The sequence below is a fragment of the Vulpes lagopus genome, chromosome 20, assembly GCF_018345385.1.
Source record: "Vulpes lagopus strain Blue_001 chromosome 20, ASM1834538v1, whole genome shotgun sequence".
In the NCBI taxonomy this organism is placed as follows: domain Eukaryota; kingdom Metazoa; phylum Chordata; class Mammalia; order Carnivora; family Canidae; genus Vulpes; species Vulpes lagopus.
The window spans coordinates 2,008,761-2,027,960 of record NC_054843.1 but is presented as its reverse complement, the minus strand read 5'-3'; the positions used below and the strand labels follow the sequence as shown (position 1 = coordinate 2,027,960).

At 54.6% G+C, this 19,200-nt stretch overlaps 1 protein-coding gene across 3 annotated transcripts in view; it reads left to right on the top strand.

Annotated features, from left to right (window-relative positions):
• Positions 1–16,813: 16,813 nt before the first annotated feature.
• TRAPPC10 (trafficking protein particle complex subunit 10) overlaps positions 16,814–19,200 on the top strand; it is an 86,556-nt gene continuing 84,169 nt past the window's right edge. For all 3 annotated transcript variants that reach the window (XM_041735133.1, XM_041735131.1, XM_041735130.1), the window contains exon 1: positions 16,814–17,022. Coding sequence is in view for 2 of the 3 variants with exons in the window: in XM_041735131.1 (XP_041591065.1) it covers positions 16,956–17,022 (67 nt within the window). In the remaining variant the exon portion in view is untranslated. The remainder of the gene's footprint in view (positions 17,023–19,200) is intronic.

Sequence of the window (19,200 nt, the reverse complement as noted above, 5' to 3'; positions counted from 1 at the left end):
TCGGCGGCGCTGGGAGGATCGATCCCCAAGATCTCTCTGGAAGGGCCCAGCGAGCCCTGGAATCAGCTTCTCCTTCAAGTCTCCCCCACCCTCGAGGGGGCAGGTGCCACCACCCAAGCTTGTGGTCGTGGGTGCCTGGTATGGCCCAGGCTCTGCACCTGTCCCTCGGCATCGGGACTGGTCCTGTGGCTGCGAAGGCCGTGACTGCTGTTCGGCCCATCTCTGCTCAAATGCACAGACGAGCATCCGAACCCCCCGCAGATGCACTTCCCGCCTTCTGCCCTCCAGCTGGCTCCGGCTCGTGCCAGCCGCGGCCCAGACTGCAGCATTTGGCTCTTGTGACCCTGAGAGGCACGCGCGGAGTGGGTGTTGGGGGCACGGGCCCAGGGCGGAGAGCTCGGTCGGGAGGAGGTGCCTCTGCGTGCTCCCCTGCTAACCCAGCGGCCGTGTCGGGGTCGGCCTTCTCCCGCAGGCCCCCGCTGTGACCACGCAGGGAGAGCTCCCTGCCCTCCCTGCCCTCCCTGCCCTCCCTGCCCTGCCCTCCCTGCCCTTCCCTGCCCTTCTCTCCGGGCCAGGCCACCTGGGTGGGCGGGTCCTCCCTCCCCGCAGGGGTCTTTGACGAAAAGCAGGACACCCTGTGAACAGTGGCCTAACCGAGGAGGGGGTAGTGTCCTTGGGTGACGAGAGTCCGTACCGACCTGGCTCAGCAGCTTGACAAAATCACGGCCGTCGTCAGGCCCAGGAGACGGCCGCCTGCACCTCACCTGACCAGGCTGGCAGGTGGCTGGGAATGTGGAGGCCGTGGACAGACAGGGCGGTGGCGGCGCCTCTACTGGGTGTCTCTGGAACACGCCACGTCCGGGCACCTCGGCTCCCAGGGATGCCACTCTTCCCCAACCCTCCAACGCACACCGAGCGCCCAAGGAGCTTCACGCGCCCGGTGCTCCCTGCAGCAGCACAAATCCTAAAAGGAGAATGATACGGGGGAGAGCCCAGAGCCGCGGGGCTGGACCTGCAGGGGAGAACTGAGGCCTGAGCGCACTGGCTAGCCGGGGAGCCCGGGGCTCCCATGGGCCCAGGACCCGCGAGGGGTGCAAGGGACGGTTGCCTGAGGGAAGTCAGCTTGCAGCCATTGCCACGGTTCCCGTGCATCAGGCCTCCCCCGCCCCCCCAGGACACGGGGGCCTCGCCTCAAGGGGAAGGCCTGCCCGATTTTAAAGAAATCCTCAAAGCACCTGTTTATCATAAAGAACCTCAAACCGGTTTTATTTAGTTAGGACGCCCCTGCTGAGGTTCCGAGGAGAACGGTCCCCCCATTCCCAGGAGGGCTCTCCAACGGTGGGCGGCTAAGCAGTCCTTGAATTTCTCCGAGTAGCTAATACACTCACCGTCCAGCCCAGCGCACAGGGAGCGGGCCCCGCGTCCCCCCGCCTGTCCTCGGCGTCCCCCTCCCCCTAGCCGGCCCCAGGACTGCTCCGGGGCTGCAGTGTGGCCATCGCAGCCGGATGGACTCGGCCAGTCCCCACCCACGGCTGCTGGCCCGTCCACCTGTGGCGCTGCCGGGCCTGTTGCCCACCGTATCGCCGCGGGGTGACCTGTCGAATCTACCTGCTGCTGATGTGATGAGTGTGGGATCCCAGTTGTCCCCACCTCCTGGGCTCTGACCCCACCCCCCCACCCCTGGGCCCGGCCCCGCGCTCCCGAGCCCTCTTCACTTCCTAAGTGACCAGAGTCCTAATGGTGATGCAGGTGGGCTCCTGGGGGGCTCCTGGGTGGGGGCTGAACCCACAAAGAAATTTCAGGCCCCACCCCCAACCCCCCTCCAGGGAGGGGGAGGGGCTGGCAACGGAGTCACCTCCGTTGAGGCATCTCAGGACCCAGGAGGAAGCCCCCGAGAATCCCAATAGTGCGGGGTCCGGGGAGCTGCCGGGTGGGTCACATGTGCACGTGAAGAGGGTGACGTCCCCCAGCTCTGTGGGACAGATGCTCCTGCGCTTGGGACCCCCTCCCCACCCCGCCGTGTGGCCGTTCATCGGCTCCCTTCATCACATCCTTTATGATACAGTGAACCCGGAGACGAGCTTCCTTGAGATCTGTGAGCCCCTCTAGCGAATGAGTCGGCCTCGAGTTGGGGGTCGTGGGAACCCTGATTTGTGGCCAGTGGTCAGAAGTGACGGATGGGTCCCCAGGACCTGCGGGTTGTGATTGGCATCTGATCTGAAGTTGAAGGGGGAGGGGAGTGGAGTTCATGCCTTTATCTATTTTCATTGGGTTGGTTGTTTTCTTCTTGATTTCCAGGAGCTCTTTACATGTAATTTATTAGGAAAATTCATCCTTTGTGATATATATTCCTTTTTTTCCTTCTGCTTCTTTATCTTTTGACTTTATGTTTTTATTTTTACAGTCAGACTTTCAGTCTTTTATTCTTTGGTCTTTGGATTTTGATACATAGTAGGAAGGCCTTCTCCACTGTGGGGTTGGAGGAATTCACCGTATTTTCTGCTAACGATTTCGTGGCTCATTTTCTACGTGCAAATGTTTGATCTCCCTGGACTGTATCCTGGGGTGGAGAGTGAGGTGTGGATTTAAACTGGATCTTCTTCTGGTTGAGTACTTAGTTGTCCTAACAAAATTTGCTAAATGCCTGACTTTGTGTTGACTCTTTTTCAAATATCTGATAAGCCTCACCAAAGCCCTATGAGATTAGTATTGATTCCGTCTGGCGCATAGATCCAAGCAGTGGGATTGAATGGGATGCGCGCCTCTGAAGCCCCAAGCCCACGCAAGCACTACTCGATAGCATTTGGTAAGTCGCTCTGCTGAATCGGACGCACTCGGCTACACAGATTCACGAAATCAGCCGAGGCGGCGGTGGTGACAAATGTGCAGAAATGTCTTGTCCTGTTGACCCGTTGAACTCACTTGGCCCTACTCCTGAAAGCAGTTGTGAAAATAACAGAAATACAATTTCTACTTCTTCATTCGATGCCTCTCGGTCCTGGGCTCTTCTAATACTTTCAGTCCATGTTCACATTTGATTTGAACTTCTGTCTTGAGCACACACTAAATTCCCCCCGTATTTGAGCTGCTCCTCAGCGCGGACGGTGGTTCTGCTGATCCATGCGCCCTCCGTGCCCTCCGGCCCGCGGTCACGCATTCGCGAGAGCTTGACCGCCTCGTGGACTGTGCTCGTTACTCATCCTTGACAGAATTTCCCTGGCGACCCTTTCTTGTGTATTTCTAACTCCGTGGTTGAAATGAGCCTTTCTAGTGACAGAAAAAAATCACCCTGTTGATATTTATTATTATTATTATTATTTTTTATGATAGTCACAGAGAGAGAGAGAGGCAGGAACACAGGCAGAGGGAGAAGCAGGCTCCATGCACTAGGAGCCCGACGTGGGACTCGATCCCGGGTCTCCAGGATCGCGCCCTGGGCCAAAGGCAGGCACCAAACTGCTGCACCACCCAGGGATCCCGATATTTATTATTTTAAGGATCACATTAAACTTAGAAATCAGCTTAGGGAGAGTTGCCCACACGCAACTTTAAGCCCTCCCGGCGAGAGCATGGTTTGTGTTTTCATCCAGGCAAGTCAATTTTCGGGTCTTTGAGGGTTCTCCCCATATATGTTTTACATGTTACTTCTTATACGTGTGCCCCATTATTTCCTCTTTTGTTGTTGCTATTGTAGGGTCCTCTCCCCCATATGTTTTATATGATATGCGTGCACACACGCGCATTAGCTGTCGATCACTGTAGACATATACGAAGGGTACTAATGAATTAATGCAGATTAATTTTAATATTATAAGTAACCCGCTAAATTCTCTTATTACTTGTGCTTATCTAATATGGGTGCTTTAGGGACCCCTGGGTGGCTCAGTGGTTGAGCGTCTGCCTCTGGCCCAGGGCGTGATCCCAGGGTCCTGGGATCGAGTCCCACATCAGGCTCCCTGCATGGAGCCTGCTTCTCCCTCTGCCTGTGTCTCTGCCTCTCTCTGTGTCTCTCATGAATAAATAAATCAACTCCTTAATAAAATAAAATGAGTGCTTTATCACTCATCTAATTTCCAAAAGAGTGATAGTTTTTATGCCTCTGATTGCTTCCTCTTGTCTAATTGCACCATTTGCCAGTATCTCGTCCAATGTTGAAGAGCAGTGGTGGTGTTGGGGTCCCTGGCTTGTTTCTGACTTTAAGGGAATAATTCCAGAGCTTCCGCATTAAGTATGGGGCAGACTCTTGGGTATTTATATGACTATAATGTTACGTATGTTGCTGTATTAAGAAAGTATCCATCTTTTTTTTTTCTGTATCCATCATTCTTATTTCATCAAGCATTTTTTTTAGAAATCAAGAACAACTGGTGAATTTGGCAAATGCCTTTTCTGAGCTAACAGACATTTACAAGGGGTTTCTCCTTAAATCTATTCCTTTGATGTGTTATGTGAGCAGATTTTCTAGTATTAACTCACCATTTTACTTTTGCAACAGGCTCCATCTGGTAATATCTTATTCTTCAGCACGTTGATAGATTCTACTTGCTAATATTTTAAGACTTTTGCATTGACATTTGTAAGGTACGATGGTTTCTAGATTTCTTTTATGTGCAGTCTTTATCGGGTTTTGGCATGAATATTATACTTCTTTAATGTAAAAGAGTTGTAAGTTTTCCTTTCTTTTTTTTTTAAAAAAAGATTTTTTTAAAAGATTTTATTTATTTAATTGACAGAGGGAAAGAGAGGGGGAGCGACATGAGCTGGGGAGAGGCAGAAGGAGAGGGAGAAGCAGATTCCCCACTGAGCAGGGAGGCTGACATGGGGCTCCATCCCAGGACCCCAGGATCATGATCTGAGCTGAAGGCAGGTGCTTAACTCACTGGGCCCCCCGGGCCCCCCTCCCTCTTCTATGCTCTGGAGTAGTTTGGAGAGGGTGGACTTTCCCTGGGAAGCCGTCTGAATGAGGGGCAGTTTGGGAGGGGGGAGCTTTAACAACAACTTTCCCTATGCTTTGGAAATTATCTGTTTAGTCTTTATTTTCCAGAGTCATTTTCTTCCCTAGAAAATTAAATTTCATCCCACTATAAGATTTATTTTAGGGCAGCCCCGGTGGCGCAGCGGTTTAGCGCCGCCTACAGCCCAGGGCCTGATCCTGGAGACCCGGGATCGAGTCCGACGTCGGGCTCCCTGCATGGAGCCTGCTTCTCCCTCTGTCTGTGTCTCTGCCTCTGTCTCTCTGTGTCTCGCATGAATAAATAAATAAAATCTTAAAAAAACAAGATTTATTTTAAACAAATAGTTGTTTGAATTAAATCAGCAGATTAGTCGCTGGAAGGCGCTTGTCGTGGTGTCTGTGGTTCCCGAGGCACGTTGGCCCCTCCTCCCCGCGTGCTCACCTGCCACCTGGGGCACCTGGCCAGCGCCCCCCCTGCCCCCCGCCCCAGCCTTCCTCAGCTCTGGCTTCTCACCGCGGCCGTTCCTCTGCCTTTGTCTTTATGACCTTCTCCTGCCGTCGAGCTTGTGTCTCGTTTTCTGACCTTCTAAGCCTGTGCCGAATTCATTTATTTTCATCCTTCCTTCCTAATATATACTAATATATGCTAATATATTAGAAAGGAATATCTAGTGTATATTAGAAAGTATATCAGGCTCCCGGCGCAGTGCTCTCACTATCTTTGGTCCTGGGAATTGTGCAGTCCAGTTGACATTTGCCCTTTGACCCAAGAGCTGTTGAGGAGAAAATGTGTAGATTCCAAGTAGAATGGATGTTTTGTGTCCTGACCCTGTTTTCTGTAATTTCTGGTATTGCTGTGTGGCGAGCGGAAGATGTGGCTGGGTTATTCCTACAGTTGGGAGGCTACCGAGGCTCTTGCGGTGCCCAGTGGGGGCTCAACACGGCCTCAGTCCCGGGGCTGGCGAAGAGCTGCTGTGCCCCGCGCTGGGTCGGAAAGGGCTCCCCGACGTGTAGCTCACTGATCGGCCTTGAATATGGTCACGTTTTGTTCTGGTTCCGCCTTGGACTGAGAGAGGCAGAGCCACTGTTCCTGTTGCTGCAGGGCCGCCTGTCCCCCGAGTCTCCCGACGTGGGGATGGGCCTTCAGCAAGGCGGCACGTCCTTCGTCCACGCTCCCGGCCGGGCGGGCCCTCGGGGGAAGGCCAGGAGCACGGCCAGCGCCCTCCCCGTCCCCAGTGGGTCTGTAGAGATCCCTGCGAAGGAAGAAGCGGGGCGGTGTGGGGAGGGCTGTGGGGTCGGCAGGGGTGACAGGCCTGGGAGATGCAGGCCTTGGGGCCGCGAGCGAGAGGCGCGAGGGGGACAGCAGGCCCCTCTACTCGGAAAACGCGGCAGGACAGACGGGCCGTGGCGAGCCAGCCGCCAACACCGACACTGTGCCAGCCGGTTCGCAAGCCGTCTGCAACTCTGGTCTGGAGCCCCGGGCCCGGTGTCCGGGGGGGCAGCTGGCTGACCCGTGGAGCGAGGCTGTCGGTGCCCACCCGAACCGAGCCGGGGCATGCGGCGGCCTCCCTGGCCAGGCCCTCCGGGGATGTGGTCCGCCACAGGGAGGAGGCCCTGGGTGGCTCAGCGGTTGAGCATCTCCCTTCCGCTCAGGGCGTGACCCCCAGGGTACCGGGATCAAGTCCCCCATCGGGGTCCCCGCAGGGAGCCTGCTTCTCCCTCTGCCTGTGTCTCTGCCTCTGTGTGTCTCTTGTGAATAAATAAATAAAATCTCAAAAAAATAAAAATAAAAGATGCAAGGAGAAACTGGGTTTTCTGTTATTAACAAGTAACTCAATGTTCACAATGAAGCGTATATTCAGTGTGATTCTCTGAGCCAGGCAAATGCTGGGGCAGGGTATTAAACATTTAGCATTTAGGCAAGGGCGCGTGATGTCATGAGCACTGGGTGTTGGATGCAACTGATGAATCACTAAACCCTACCTCTGAAACTAATAACATACTCTATGTTAATCAAATTTAATCTTAAATTAAAAAAATTTTTTTTAAATAAATGAATTATTGAGTATTAGTAACCAGGCCATGGAGGCACCTGTTTCAGACCTCTGGGCAACCATGGGTGCCCCCCCGTGGGTTAGTAGGCTGGGGCAGCAGGACCTCATCCATTACTGACTGGCTGCATCTTGGGGGGACTCAGGGTGCAGGTGGTTTATTGCTGGTGGCCCCAGAGAGAGGAGAGAGGGAGGAAGGGCAGGGCAGAGAGCCACAGGGGCTGTCACTGGGCTGGTCATCTCTCCGGGCTCAATCCCACTGGCCTTCTCAGGAACCACGCAGAACGCGCTCTGAGAAAGGGAGGTTTGCACATTTGTCCATGCTCTCAATGGAGGGCTTGCTGGTGTTAGTTCCTCGGAGAAGATCTTGGGCCCGAGGCAGGAAAGTGGAGACCCGGCGGTCCCCGAGGTGAGACCCTACCAGTGCCCGGGCCATCCAGCTGCCACTGACCAGACTGAACTGTAGGCATGTGGCCTGGGGCCCCTAACGTGTGTCTACTACCATCTGGGTGCCCCACTCAGGCCCCCGTGATTGGACAGTTGCTACCTTGTGCTGGTTTGGTGGGAAGAGACTCACGAAACCTGGGTTAGCTGACGTCACCCTTCCCAACTATTCTGATGGAGTTTTGGTGCCTTTGGAGGTGAGCATTTGGGTTGCCCAGCCCTGAACCGGCGCTCAAGTCCTAGCTCCCTCTTCTGCCCCTGTGACCGGACATCAGACGTGCCAGGGGCTGGCACAAGACGTGTGGGCCCCATTGGCAGGGCTAAGCCAGCCCACAGCCAGCTTCTGCTGCCGCAGTGAGGGGCAGCTCCCTGGGTGTGAGAAGCCAGAAAGGGTGGCTGGAGGGCAATGAGGGTCTCCAGCAAGGTGGCCCCTCCTGCCCCTGCCGCCCACCTCCATCAAGCAGGACAAAGGTGAGGGACAGGCCTCTTGGGGGATAACCTCAGCTTGAGAGGAGAACGCGAGACTCCAGGCTGTCAGAAAGCCACGAGAGAAGGCAAGTGAGCTAAATATAGGAACACTGAGCAGAATGTCCGGAAATGTCAACCACGGCGCCAGGTCTGACTTCATTACTCCTAATTATTTGATTTGAGTCACATTATGCAGAGTCAAACCTGGGAAGAGGGTGCTGTGCCCGCACAAGCGGACGCGGAGGGTGGGTTCTTCATGCAAGCAATGCACCAAGACAGCAGCAGTTCCAGGAGGGGCGGGGGCCCGGGGTGCATCCCCCCACTCTTGTTAACCAGGTGGTAGCAGCAGGTGTTTTTTATCGGCCCAGGTTTGGGAGAGACTATTTCCTTCAGAGAGCCAGAAGTGCAACCGCAGGGTGACAGGATGGAACGTGATCAATGCTTTATCAGAAGGTGGCCTCTGGGCGTCTACCGATGCCCCCTCCTGCGCACTGGACGCCTGTTTCACCCTCCCCTTCTCCGCTCTCCCACCCCCACCAGGGTTTGTTAGTTCAGTAGGAAAAAAAACCAAAACCTTTCTATGGTATTTTCTTGATTATCTGAAGGGTAGATTATTTCTGCACAAGATCGTTCCTACTTCTACTTTTCTTTCATGCACTATTTGCCCACCTCAGGCACAAATCACCAATGGCTCCGTTGCATGCAGGGAAATGTGACCCAGAGGCCTGGGACCCAGGTGGAGATGCTCCTCAAGCCGCGGCCAGCACGTGGAGCGGGATCACAGGGGAGCAGGCTCGGGGCAAAATGCTCAAGCGTCGCACAGTTCATCCTGCGGATTTTTTGTAGACTCAGGTGTTACGACTTTAAAGTCAGTTGGGTTTTTTTTTTTTTTAAAGATTAATTAATTAATTTGTTAGTTATTCATGAGAGACTCAGAGACACAGGCAGAGGGAGAAGCGGGCTCCCTGCAGGGACCCTGATGCGGGACTCGATCCCAGGACCCCGGGGTCACGCCCTGGGCCGAAGGCAGACACTCAACCCCTGAGCCACCCGGAGGCCCCCATCAGTTGGGTTTTTCATTAAACTTTTATTTTGGGATAATGTAGATCCAGGTGCACCTGCAGTGTGTCCTTTACCTCCTTTCTCCCCAGGAGTGAGCGGGGCAGAGCTCCGGTGCCCACCTCGACCGGGATGCTGATGACGATACCGCCCAGATGCAGCACGACCCGTCCCCACCAGGACTCTTCAGCCCCCTTCCCTGCTTACCCCACGCCCTCCCCTGACCCCATCTGTTCTCCAGATCTGTGATTTTATCATTTCGAGAATGTTCTATGACAGAATCGCAGAGCATGTGACTTTTTTGGGGGTGGATTCCTTCATCTGGCAACAATCTCTCAAGCCCACCCAGGTCCCTGCACCTGCCAGCAGTGCGTTCCTTTCTATCATCGTGTCGTGCTCCACGGTGCGGGGGGGCGTGTTCAACGAGTCACCCATCGGGGGACATTCTGGGTCATTCCTGCTCTTTGACTTCTAGGAACCAACCTGCCGTGAACATCTGCGGGCTGGCCATTCCTTTAGCCAGGTCTCTGTGGAGAGGGCCTGAGCGGTGGGACAGAGCAAACGCCGTGGACCCTCCCTGTAGACACAAGCAGACATGGAAAGTGGGTTCTGCACGTACGCGAAGCACAAGGACAGTAGCCATTTCCCAACACATGCAATATCCCAATACATAATTTAACAGGCTCTTGGACGCCCAGAGACAACGTAATGGGCTACCAGGAAAGACCATTTGAGCACAAGTTCCAGCAACCTTAAAAAAACAAAAAACAAAAAGCAAAAAACAAATGCTGTCTCAGGAGAAAAGGATCTGGAGAAAGAATAGACATCGATTAATAGGAATAGCGTCATGTTCACCCTTATTAAAAGGAATCACTAAACCAATATCTGAATTCAAGTATTCAAGTGCTGAATTCAAGTATTTTCTAAATTCCCATGTGTAAAAAAGTTCTGATAGGTCTGCTGAGAGGGAAAAGAGCCCAGGAGTCCCCTTTCAGCTCGCGAGCCAGAAGGTTGGCTGCAGCCCTCGCTCCTTCCAGAAAGGAAACTTCCATATCTTGGTGATTATAGATATTGGGGTGCACACATTTTTTTCAAATTAGTGCTTTTGTTGTCTTTGGGCAAACACCCCATAGTGGAATTACTGGCTAGCATGTGGTAATTGTATATATACATATATATATTTTAAAAGATTTTATTTTTATTTATTCATGAAAGAGAGAGAGAGAGAGAGAGAGAGGCAGAGACACAGGCAGAGGGAGAAGCAGGCTCCCTGCGGGGACCCCGATGGGGGACTCGATCCCAGGACCCCGGGGTCACGCCCTGAGCTGAGGCAGACGCTTAACCGCTGAGCCACCCGGGCGTCGCTGTATTTTTAGTGTTCGAGGAACCTCCATGCTGTTCTCCATGGGGAGAAGGGTGGGGGAGATGGGCCAAACAGGGGAAGGGGAGTGGGAGGTAGGGGCTTCCAGTTACGGCATAAGTCACAGAAATAGAGGCGCAGCCCAGGGGATACAGTCAATGACCGTGTGCCAGTGCTGTGGGATGGTAGCTGCACTTGGGGTGAGCCCAGCACGCCCCACAGAATCGTTGCATCACTGTGTTGTACACCCAAAACTAATGTGACATTGTGTGTCAACTGTACTGCAAAAAAAGTACCTGGTAGGGCAGAAAAAAAAAAAGAAAAGAAAGGAAAGAAAAGAAAATTCTTCCAAAGAGCAGCCAGGTGGCAGAGGGGAGGGCAGGACATGGCACCTGCATGGTCATGAGACAGAATGCTTAGTGTCCGCTTTCCCAGAGCCTCTGAATGATGTCTCGGGGAGGCCGGGCTAGTTCATGCAAGGAGTCCTGCGCTGGGAGTCCACACTTGGTGTTGGCAGATTTTTAAAAATTTTATTTTGGGGGCGCCTGGGTGGCTCAGTCAGTTGGGCGACTGACTCTTGACTTCAGCTCAGGTCAGGATCTGAGGGTCATGACATGGACCCCCCCACCACCCGCCCCACACTCAGGAGGGAGTCTGCTTGGGACGATTCTCTCCCTCCCTTTTCCCTCTGCCCTTCCCCCTACTGCTCAGGTATTCTCTCTCTCTCTCTCAAAAAAAAACAAAACAAAACAAAACAAAACAAACTGAACAATTAAAAATTTTTTATTTTCACTATTTGAATAGGCATGACGCGATGTGTCAGTGCCCCCCTCATTTGCCTTTCCCTGATATCTATGGATGCTGAGCATCTTTTCAAGTGATGACCACTTGGGCTGGTCCTCTCTGTCCTTACTCTTCTGCTGTTCCTTTCCTGCCTTCTTTTGGATTAATCAAGTATTTCATAGGATTCCATTTTATTCTCTCTACTGGTTTCTTAGAAAATCCTTTCAAATTATTTTTATTTAAAAAAATAATAAAAAAAATTATTTTTATTCTTTTCTAGTGGTTTTGCTGTGGGGCTGGATATGGATTCTTCTGTCGAATTCCGTTGAGTCAGTGTTGTATTACTTCAGTCCCCACCTTCACGCACACCTGAGATGTCCTGCTTCGCAGGTGTAACCAAGCCGCACAGGTGCGCTACCCCTGATCCACCCCGTCCTCTGTGCCAGCGTTGTCACGGCTTTGACCACCACATCCGTTCTAAAACCATCACACCACATCATGACACCTGTTTTAAATAGTTGTCTCTTAAGGGAACTATGGAAAGAAGAAAGAAGCATTAACAGTTCATGTTTACCTATTTGTTGATCATTTCCAGAGCTCCCCTTCCTGCTTTCCACCTGGTATCGTTTCCTCTCACTCCGAAGAACATCCTTCACCAGGTCTTGTCGTACTTGCTCGCTGGCCACAGATTCTGTGATGCTATCTGAAAATATCTTTATCTGTCTCTGTTTTTATTTTTATTTATTTATTTTTAAAGATTTTATTTACTTATTCAGGAGAGACTCGGAGAGAGAGGCAGAGACATAGGTGGAGGGAGAAGCAGGCTCCATGCATGGAGCCCGATGCGGGACTCGATCCCAGGACCCCGGGGTCATGCCCTGGGCTGAAGGCAGACTCTCAGCCACTGAGCTACCCAGGGATTCCTATCTGCCTTTGTTTTTAAAGAATATTTTTGCAGGATGAGTTTTGGGTTAAGTTTGTAAAATTCAGCACTTTAAAGGAAGATACCATGGTTCTCTGGTTGACACCGTGTCTGATGAGAACTTGGTGGAAATTTTTGTCATTGCTCCACAGTGGGTAACATGTCTTTATCACTGCCTGCTTTCAGGATACTCTGGTCCTCAGGTTCTACTGAGGCTCTTTTTAAAAAAATTTTTTAAATTAATTAATTTATTTATTTATTCATGATAGAGAGAGAGAGAGAGAGAGAGGCAGAGACTCAGGCAGAGGGAGAAGCAGGCTCCACGCTGGGAGCCGGACGTGGGACTTGATCCCGGGACTCCAGGATCACGCCCTGGGCCAAAGACAGGTGCTAAACCGCTGAGTCACCCAGGGATCCCCTCTTTCTTTTTTTAATTTAAGAATTCATTTATTTATTAGAGGGAGAGAGCATGCACATGCATGCACAAGAAGAAGGGAGCAGCAGAGAGAGAGGGAGAAGCAGATGCCCCACTGAGCAGGGAGCTCGATCCCAGAACCCTGCGATCATGACCTGAGCTGAAGGCTGACACCTCACCAACTAAGCCATCCAGCTGCCCTCTGCTGAGTTTATTGACCAATAAGTTGAGATTTTTCACCAAATTTGTGAATTTTTGGCCATTATTTTTCAAGTAAATTTTCTGCCACATTCTGACAGCCCCCTCCTTCCGAGACTCCTGTTAGGCATGTGTTAGGCCACTTTATATTGTCCCATAGGTCTCTGAGGCTTTGTTCATTTTTCTTCAATCTTTTTTTCTCTTTTTCAGATTGAATAATTTGTATTGATTTCTCTTCAAGGCCATGGACTCTTTCTGCTATTTCCAACTTGCTGTTAAGCCAATGCGGTGAACTTCTCATTTCTGTAACTATGCTTTTTAGTTCTAGGCTTTCCATTTGATTATTTTTATACTTTTCCTTACTCTGCTGTGAGTCCCTGCTTTACTCATTAAGAGTATCTTTCCTCTTAATTCTCAGAGCATGTTTATTATAGCAGCTTTATGGTCTTAATCTGTGAATATGATATCTAGGCCATCTGGAGGCTGGTTTCTATTGAATGCTTTGTTTCTTGATTACGGTTTATGCTTTCTGGTTTTTAATTTTTTAAATTAATTTTTTAGAAAGATTTTATTTATTTATTCATGAGAGATACAGAGAGAGAGGCAGAGACACAGGCAGAGGGAGAAGCAGGCTCCACGCAGGGAGCCCGATGCGGGACTCCATCCCAGGACCCCCGGGTCACACCCTGAGCTGAAGGCAGTCGCTCAACCACTGAGCCACGGGTGCCCCGTACTTTGTGATTTTTTAGGTGTAGGGATTTTCTAATGTATGTTGAGCATTGGTAAATCATGAGTCGTAGAGACTCTGGATCACCTTCCACAGATGAATCTTTTGTTCTTGCTGGCAGTTCAACTACTATCTTTATCACCTTGACTCTGTATAGGATTAGTTTTATGCTTTCTGTTAGGTTGGATCTGAGGAATGTTTAAGGCATCCACAAGCCCCACCACTTTGGCAAGATTCAAATCCAAGTGCTGTCACATGTCTTGAAGATCTTGCCAAGTCTTTGTGTTATACCATTTTAAGGTAGGCCTTATTTTGGGGTAGGGGTCTGCAACCTATGGCTCATAGGTCACATCTGGGCCATGCCCTGTTTTCCTTTGGCCCTTGAGATACGAATGGTTTTTATATTTTCAAATAATTGTTTTTTAAAAGTCCCAAAGAAAATATGTAAGGCAGAAACTGCAGATGGCCTGCAAGGCCTAAAATACTCATCTGGGCCACCACAGATAAAGTTGGCTAACTCGGGCACATGGTCCTCCATCTAGTGTCTCAGCGGAATGCCCCGGGAGTTGGTGGAAGTTACGGAGGGCTTTGTAGCCCTGCTTGACCTCTAGTCTCTGTGCCATGCTCGACTCGGTCACAGGCAGAGGCTTTCTGGTAAGCCCCGTGGAGCCTCATCCTACAATGCTGAGCCCGGCTGAGGCCAGGACTTACAGGGAACCCCCACACGGGCTCTGGCTCTGCACCCCTCCTTAGTTCCTTCTTCTCCGGCGCTCTGCCTCACTGGCTCCATCTGTCCAAAACTCTGCTCTTTGCATCCTCACTCAGCTACAATGTACGTGCTACACTACGCACGCACGATCAGCACCTTTGTTCACACTCAAGCTATTTCCCACATACACTTGCTTTATTTCATCTGCAAAGGCTACCCCAAAACGACTTTCCTTGCACGAGAAATTTACATGCATTACAGCAGGGCCTAGTTTTGTGGCATTCCCAAAACTCGCCCACTCCACGGAAGGCCCTGTGTGGCTCGGTATGGGGGAAGGTTTGGGACACAAGTAGAAGGCGCAGTCCCTGGGATCCCTGGGTGGCGCAGCGGTTTGGCGCCTGCCTTTGGCCCAGGGCGCGATCCTGGAGACCCGGGATCGAATCCCACATCGGGCACCCGGTGCATGGAGCCTGCTTCTCCCTCTGCCTGTGTCTCTGCCTCTCTCTCTCTTTGACTATCATAAATAAATTTAAAAAAAAAAATTAAAAAAAAAAAAAGAAGAAGGCGCAGTCCCTCGTGCAGGCATTTGTCACCGAGACAGGAAAGCAGTGCTAACAGGAGTGTGGGCAACCTGCTATGGAATTTCAGGAAGAGGCAGTTCATTCCAACCACCGGAGGGTTGGGGAGTCGTCTCCAAGGTGAGCCTCGAGGAGTAGCTGCAGTGCCGTAGGGTCTTTGGTTACAGCCAGAAGGTAAATAATCCTGCTCTACTTTATGGCAGCAATAATACTGTAAAACCAGCGTAGCAAGAAAACACCAGACCAGGAGTTTCGCAAGGAGCAACTGCCATTCGGCCCAGCGGTGGGAATTAATCTGGTGCTTTGACTGTTTCCCCTGAGGCACTGGGTGTCTGTAAACACAAGGAGAGCAAGGTTCTGGGCAGCACACCCCCAGGTGAGCAGCTGCCGGGCCACTGTCCACATGCCCCTCCTAGTGACTGCAGGGTGGTCCCTGGGTCCACATGTGTCAGTGCCTCTCACGCCAGTGTACAGTGACCCCTGGGGGCATCCTGTGTCCACCTGCTGTTGGTGATCCCCGGGGGGCATCCCATCTCCCCGTGCTGTAGGTGACCCCGGGGCTGGGCCCGTGTCCAAGTGCTGACAGTCACCTGTGGGAGGGGGGCAATCCCCAAGTCCAGGTGCTGTCAGTGACCTCTGGGGGTCATCCCTGATTCCACCTGCTGCCGGTGACCCCCGGGGGCATCCCATCTCCCTGTGCTGTAGGTGACCCTGGGGTCGTGTCTGTATGCAGGTGCTGACAGTAACTCTGGGGGTACATTCCTCTGTCCAGGTGCTGAGAGGCACTGAGGGGCATCCCCATGTCTAGGTGACCTCTGGGGGACATCCCCATGTCCAGCTGCTGCCGGTGACCCCTGGGGGCATCCCGTCTCCAGGTTCTGTAGGTGATGCCAGGGTTGTGCCCGTGTCTAGGTGCTGACAGTGACCCCGGGGATACATCCCTCTGTCCAGGTGCTGACAGTGATGTGGGGAAGGGGTGGGGGGGGGCAGGTACATCCCTCTGTCCATCTGTTGTCGGTGACCCCCAGGGGGCACCCAGTCTCCCTGTGCTATAGGTGACCCCGGGGCCGTGCCCGTGTCCAGGTGCTGACGGTGACCCCGGGGGGGGGGTACATCCCTCTGTCCAGGTGCTGACGGTGACCCGGGGGGGGGGTACATCCCTCTGTCCAGGTGCTGATGGTGACCCGGGGGGGGGGTACATCCCTCTGTCCAGGTGCTGACGGTGACCCCGGGGGGGGGTACATCCCTCTGTCCAGGTGCTGACGGTGACCCCAGGGGGTGGGGGTACATCCCTCGGTCCAGGTGCTGACGGTGACGGGGGGGGGTACATCCCTCTGTCCAGGTGCTGACGGTGACCCCAGGGGGGGGGTACATCCCTCTGTCCAGGTGCTGATGGTGACCCCAGGGGGTGGGGGTACATCCCTCTGTCCAGGTGCTGACGGTGACCCGGGGGGGGGTACATCCCTCTGTCCAGGTGCTGACGGTGACCCCATGGGGGGGGTACATCCCTCGGTCCAGGTGCTGACGGTGACGGGGGGGGGGGTACATCCCTCTGTCCAGGTGCTGACGGTGACCCGGGGGGGGTACATCCCTCTGTCCAGGTGTGGGGGGGTACATCCCTCTGTCCAGGTGCTGACGGTGATGGGGGGGTTCATCCCTCTGTCCAGGTGCTGACGGTGACCCGGGGGGGGGGTACATCCCTCTGTCCAGGTGGGGGGGGGTACATCCCTCTGTCCAGGTGCTGACGGTGACCCCAGGGGGCACCCCATCTCCCCGCGCTGTCGGTGACCCCGGGGCCGTGCCCGTGTCCATGGGCTGCCAGTGGCTGGCGGTGGCTGCCGCCCGGCAGGCCGGGCCCCGCGCCGGGGGGAGCTGCACGGTGGGCACTCCGGGGGCGGAGGAGGGTCCCCTCGGCCGTCGGGCCCGCGGAGGGGCGGCCGCAGTCCGGGGCGGGGCGGTGGGCAGGGGTCCCGGCTCCGAGGCGCACGTGGGCCCCGCCCCCTTCCCTCGGGCCCCGCCCCCTCCCCGCCCCGCCTTTCTGTCGGAGGACGGCGCGCGAGCGCCGCCGGGAGGCCGCCCCTTTAAGCCGCGCGCCCCGGAAGCGGTAGCGCGGCGGCGCCGGGGCCGGAAGTGGTGCTGCGGGAGGCGGCGGCGGGCGGCTCGGGAGCTGCCTCGCGCGGCCGGGCGGGCCTCCGTGTCGCGGCGCCGCTCAGGCTCGGGCTGGCCCGGCGCGGCCTCGGGGCTGCCCATGGGGCGCGGGGGGCCGGGCCGGTGACGGCGGACGCCCATGGCCGCCCCTGCGGAGCCGCTGCCGCCGGTGATCTACACCATGGAGAACAAGCCCATCGTCACCTGTGAGTGCCGTCGGCGCGGGAGGAACCGAGGCCCCCGCGCCCCCCGACCCCTGACCCCCGACCCCCGACCCCCGCGCTCCGGGCCCGGCCGCTCCCGGGATCGGAGGCGTGGCCGGGGCGGCGGCTGCGGCGGGGCCTCCGCGCCCGAGGGTGACCTCCGACCCCGGGACGCCCGCGGGCCGCGGCGGGGGCGGGGCTGGGCTTGGGGGCGGGGCTAGGGGCTTGGGGGCGGGGCTGGGCTTGGGGGCGGGGCTGGGGCTTGGGGGGCGCGTGCGCTCGGATCCCCGCGGTCCCCGCAGCTGCCCCTCTGCCCCGGGTCGGGCTCGCGGGCGCGCACAGGCCGCGGGGGGGGGTCCTCCTCCCGTGACCGGAAAACGCCCCCCACGAACTTCTCTCTGCAGCCGCAACTTTAGGATTAGACTCTTTTGCGAAGTGCGGAGGGTACAGGCAGCGCCGAGGCGTCGCTGACGTTCCGTGGACCACGGGGATTTCAGACCTTGACAGTGTCCCGTGGACTCTCCTCCTGGGTCTTCCGTGCTTCCACCGGAGGCCCCGTTTTCTGCGGAAAAAGCGGGCGCCCAGGCCGCCCATGGCCGGCTGCTGTGCGAGTCTGGGGCACGCTCGTGTTCTTCTCCCTTTTGCCGTCTAACGGGCGCGCCCCTAGCGCGTCCCCTCCGCTCAGGCCCCGGAGGGACTGGGTGTCTGACCTCGAAGTGTGTGGCTTCATCTCCGGTGACAGACTTCCTTAGGGAAGTGGGCTGTCTGCTCCCGGCTTGGACCCTGGCGTGCTCCAGCCACAGCCGTTTCTCCCCCCGCCTCCCCCCCCCGAATATTTGTCTGCGGGGCGTCTTGACTTGGGTCGTCTCTAGAGCTTGCTCCACCTTCAGCCCCAGAGGACAGGTGCACGCGGACCTGGAGGCCCCCGCAGGTGCTCTCCAGGTGCTGGGGCAGAGGAGCCGCGCCCCCCGGTGGGCTTCCTGCCAGGTGTCCCCCTTATAACGCAGACCCTGGAAAGGCCTCCCCCGGTGCCCACACCCCCTGAGCTCGGGAGAATCCACATCATCTAATTGCATCTCGCACCCCTTGGCCCAGACAGGTTTCTGCAGGCGTCCTGTAAATACAGTTCTGGGGAGGAAGTTCCTGAATCTCATGACGGACTGAGTAGCTGGCTCTCCCAGCAGACAGTGACCGACCTATGTGTTTAGCGTTTACTTTCATGCCCACCTGGGCGACAGCGAGGGGACAGCGTCGTTTCCTGCAGAAGGTAGCCGCAGCCTCTGGATGCAGTGTTGTGTGGGCCAACGACGTCTCTGGTCTCTGTCGTAAAGGCCAGAGCCTTCCACGCGTCGGAGTCCCAGGAAAGAAAGTGGCGTCGGTAAACTTTCAGACAAGTTAGCTGGAATAATAAAAAAAGGGCTCTCTAAACTGGACAGGTGTGTTGGCGTGGAGAAAAGCTGGCTTCCCTGTTCACACTTGAAATTACACTTGGGTGTTTCCGTGTTTGGGGCTGCGGCTCTGGGAGGCACTAGCCCTGGTTTTTGCCCCATACTTTATCTGTCCCGTTCTCTCCGGCCTCCAGCCTGTGGTTTGAAGGGAGGAGCTGGCCTAAGCCCTGTAGACAAAGGCAGTAGGAAAATTGCTTTTGAAGAATCCACCCCGAGGCTCCTTATTCTTGGAAGTTTTGATGTCATGTACATGACCTCTTAGTTTGCAACACGTCTGTGTTCCCAGTGGCTCTGCTCCCGGGACCCCTGGCTAGCCTCGGCAGCCCGATCCCCTGTGAAGTCGGGTTTGTTCCTTTTCCGATGAGAGCACAGTTTGTGCTGCTTTGGCTTTTGCTCATGGAATTTAGGACACTTTGAGGCGAAGTGAACTGTGAGTGGAGCGTTCTGAGGAGGATGTAGAGTGTGTTCAAGTAAGTGTAGGAACCAGTTAGATGTGTGTTGCTGGGAGAAGAACGGAAAGTCCCCAGACTACAATACACGGTTACTTGAAAGCTTGCTGAGTTATTTTAATAATATTCTGAAGCTACCTAAACATCTTTTATGGCCTTCACTCCATAACTAAGAGTCTCTGAACCTGCTGCCTAGCTGCCTCTTACCAACAGCCTCAGCAGGGGATCTGCTTAGACCCCAGACTAGTTAGGCTAGTAAGTACCAGAGACCATCTGTGAAATAG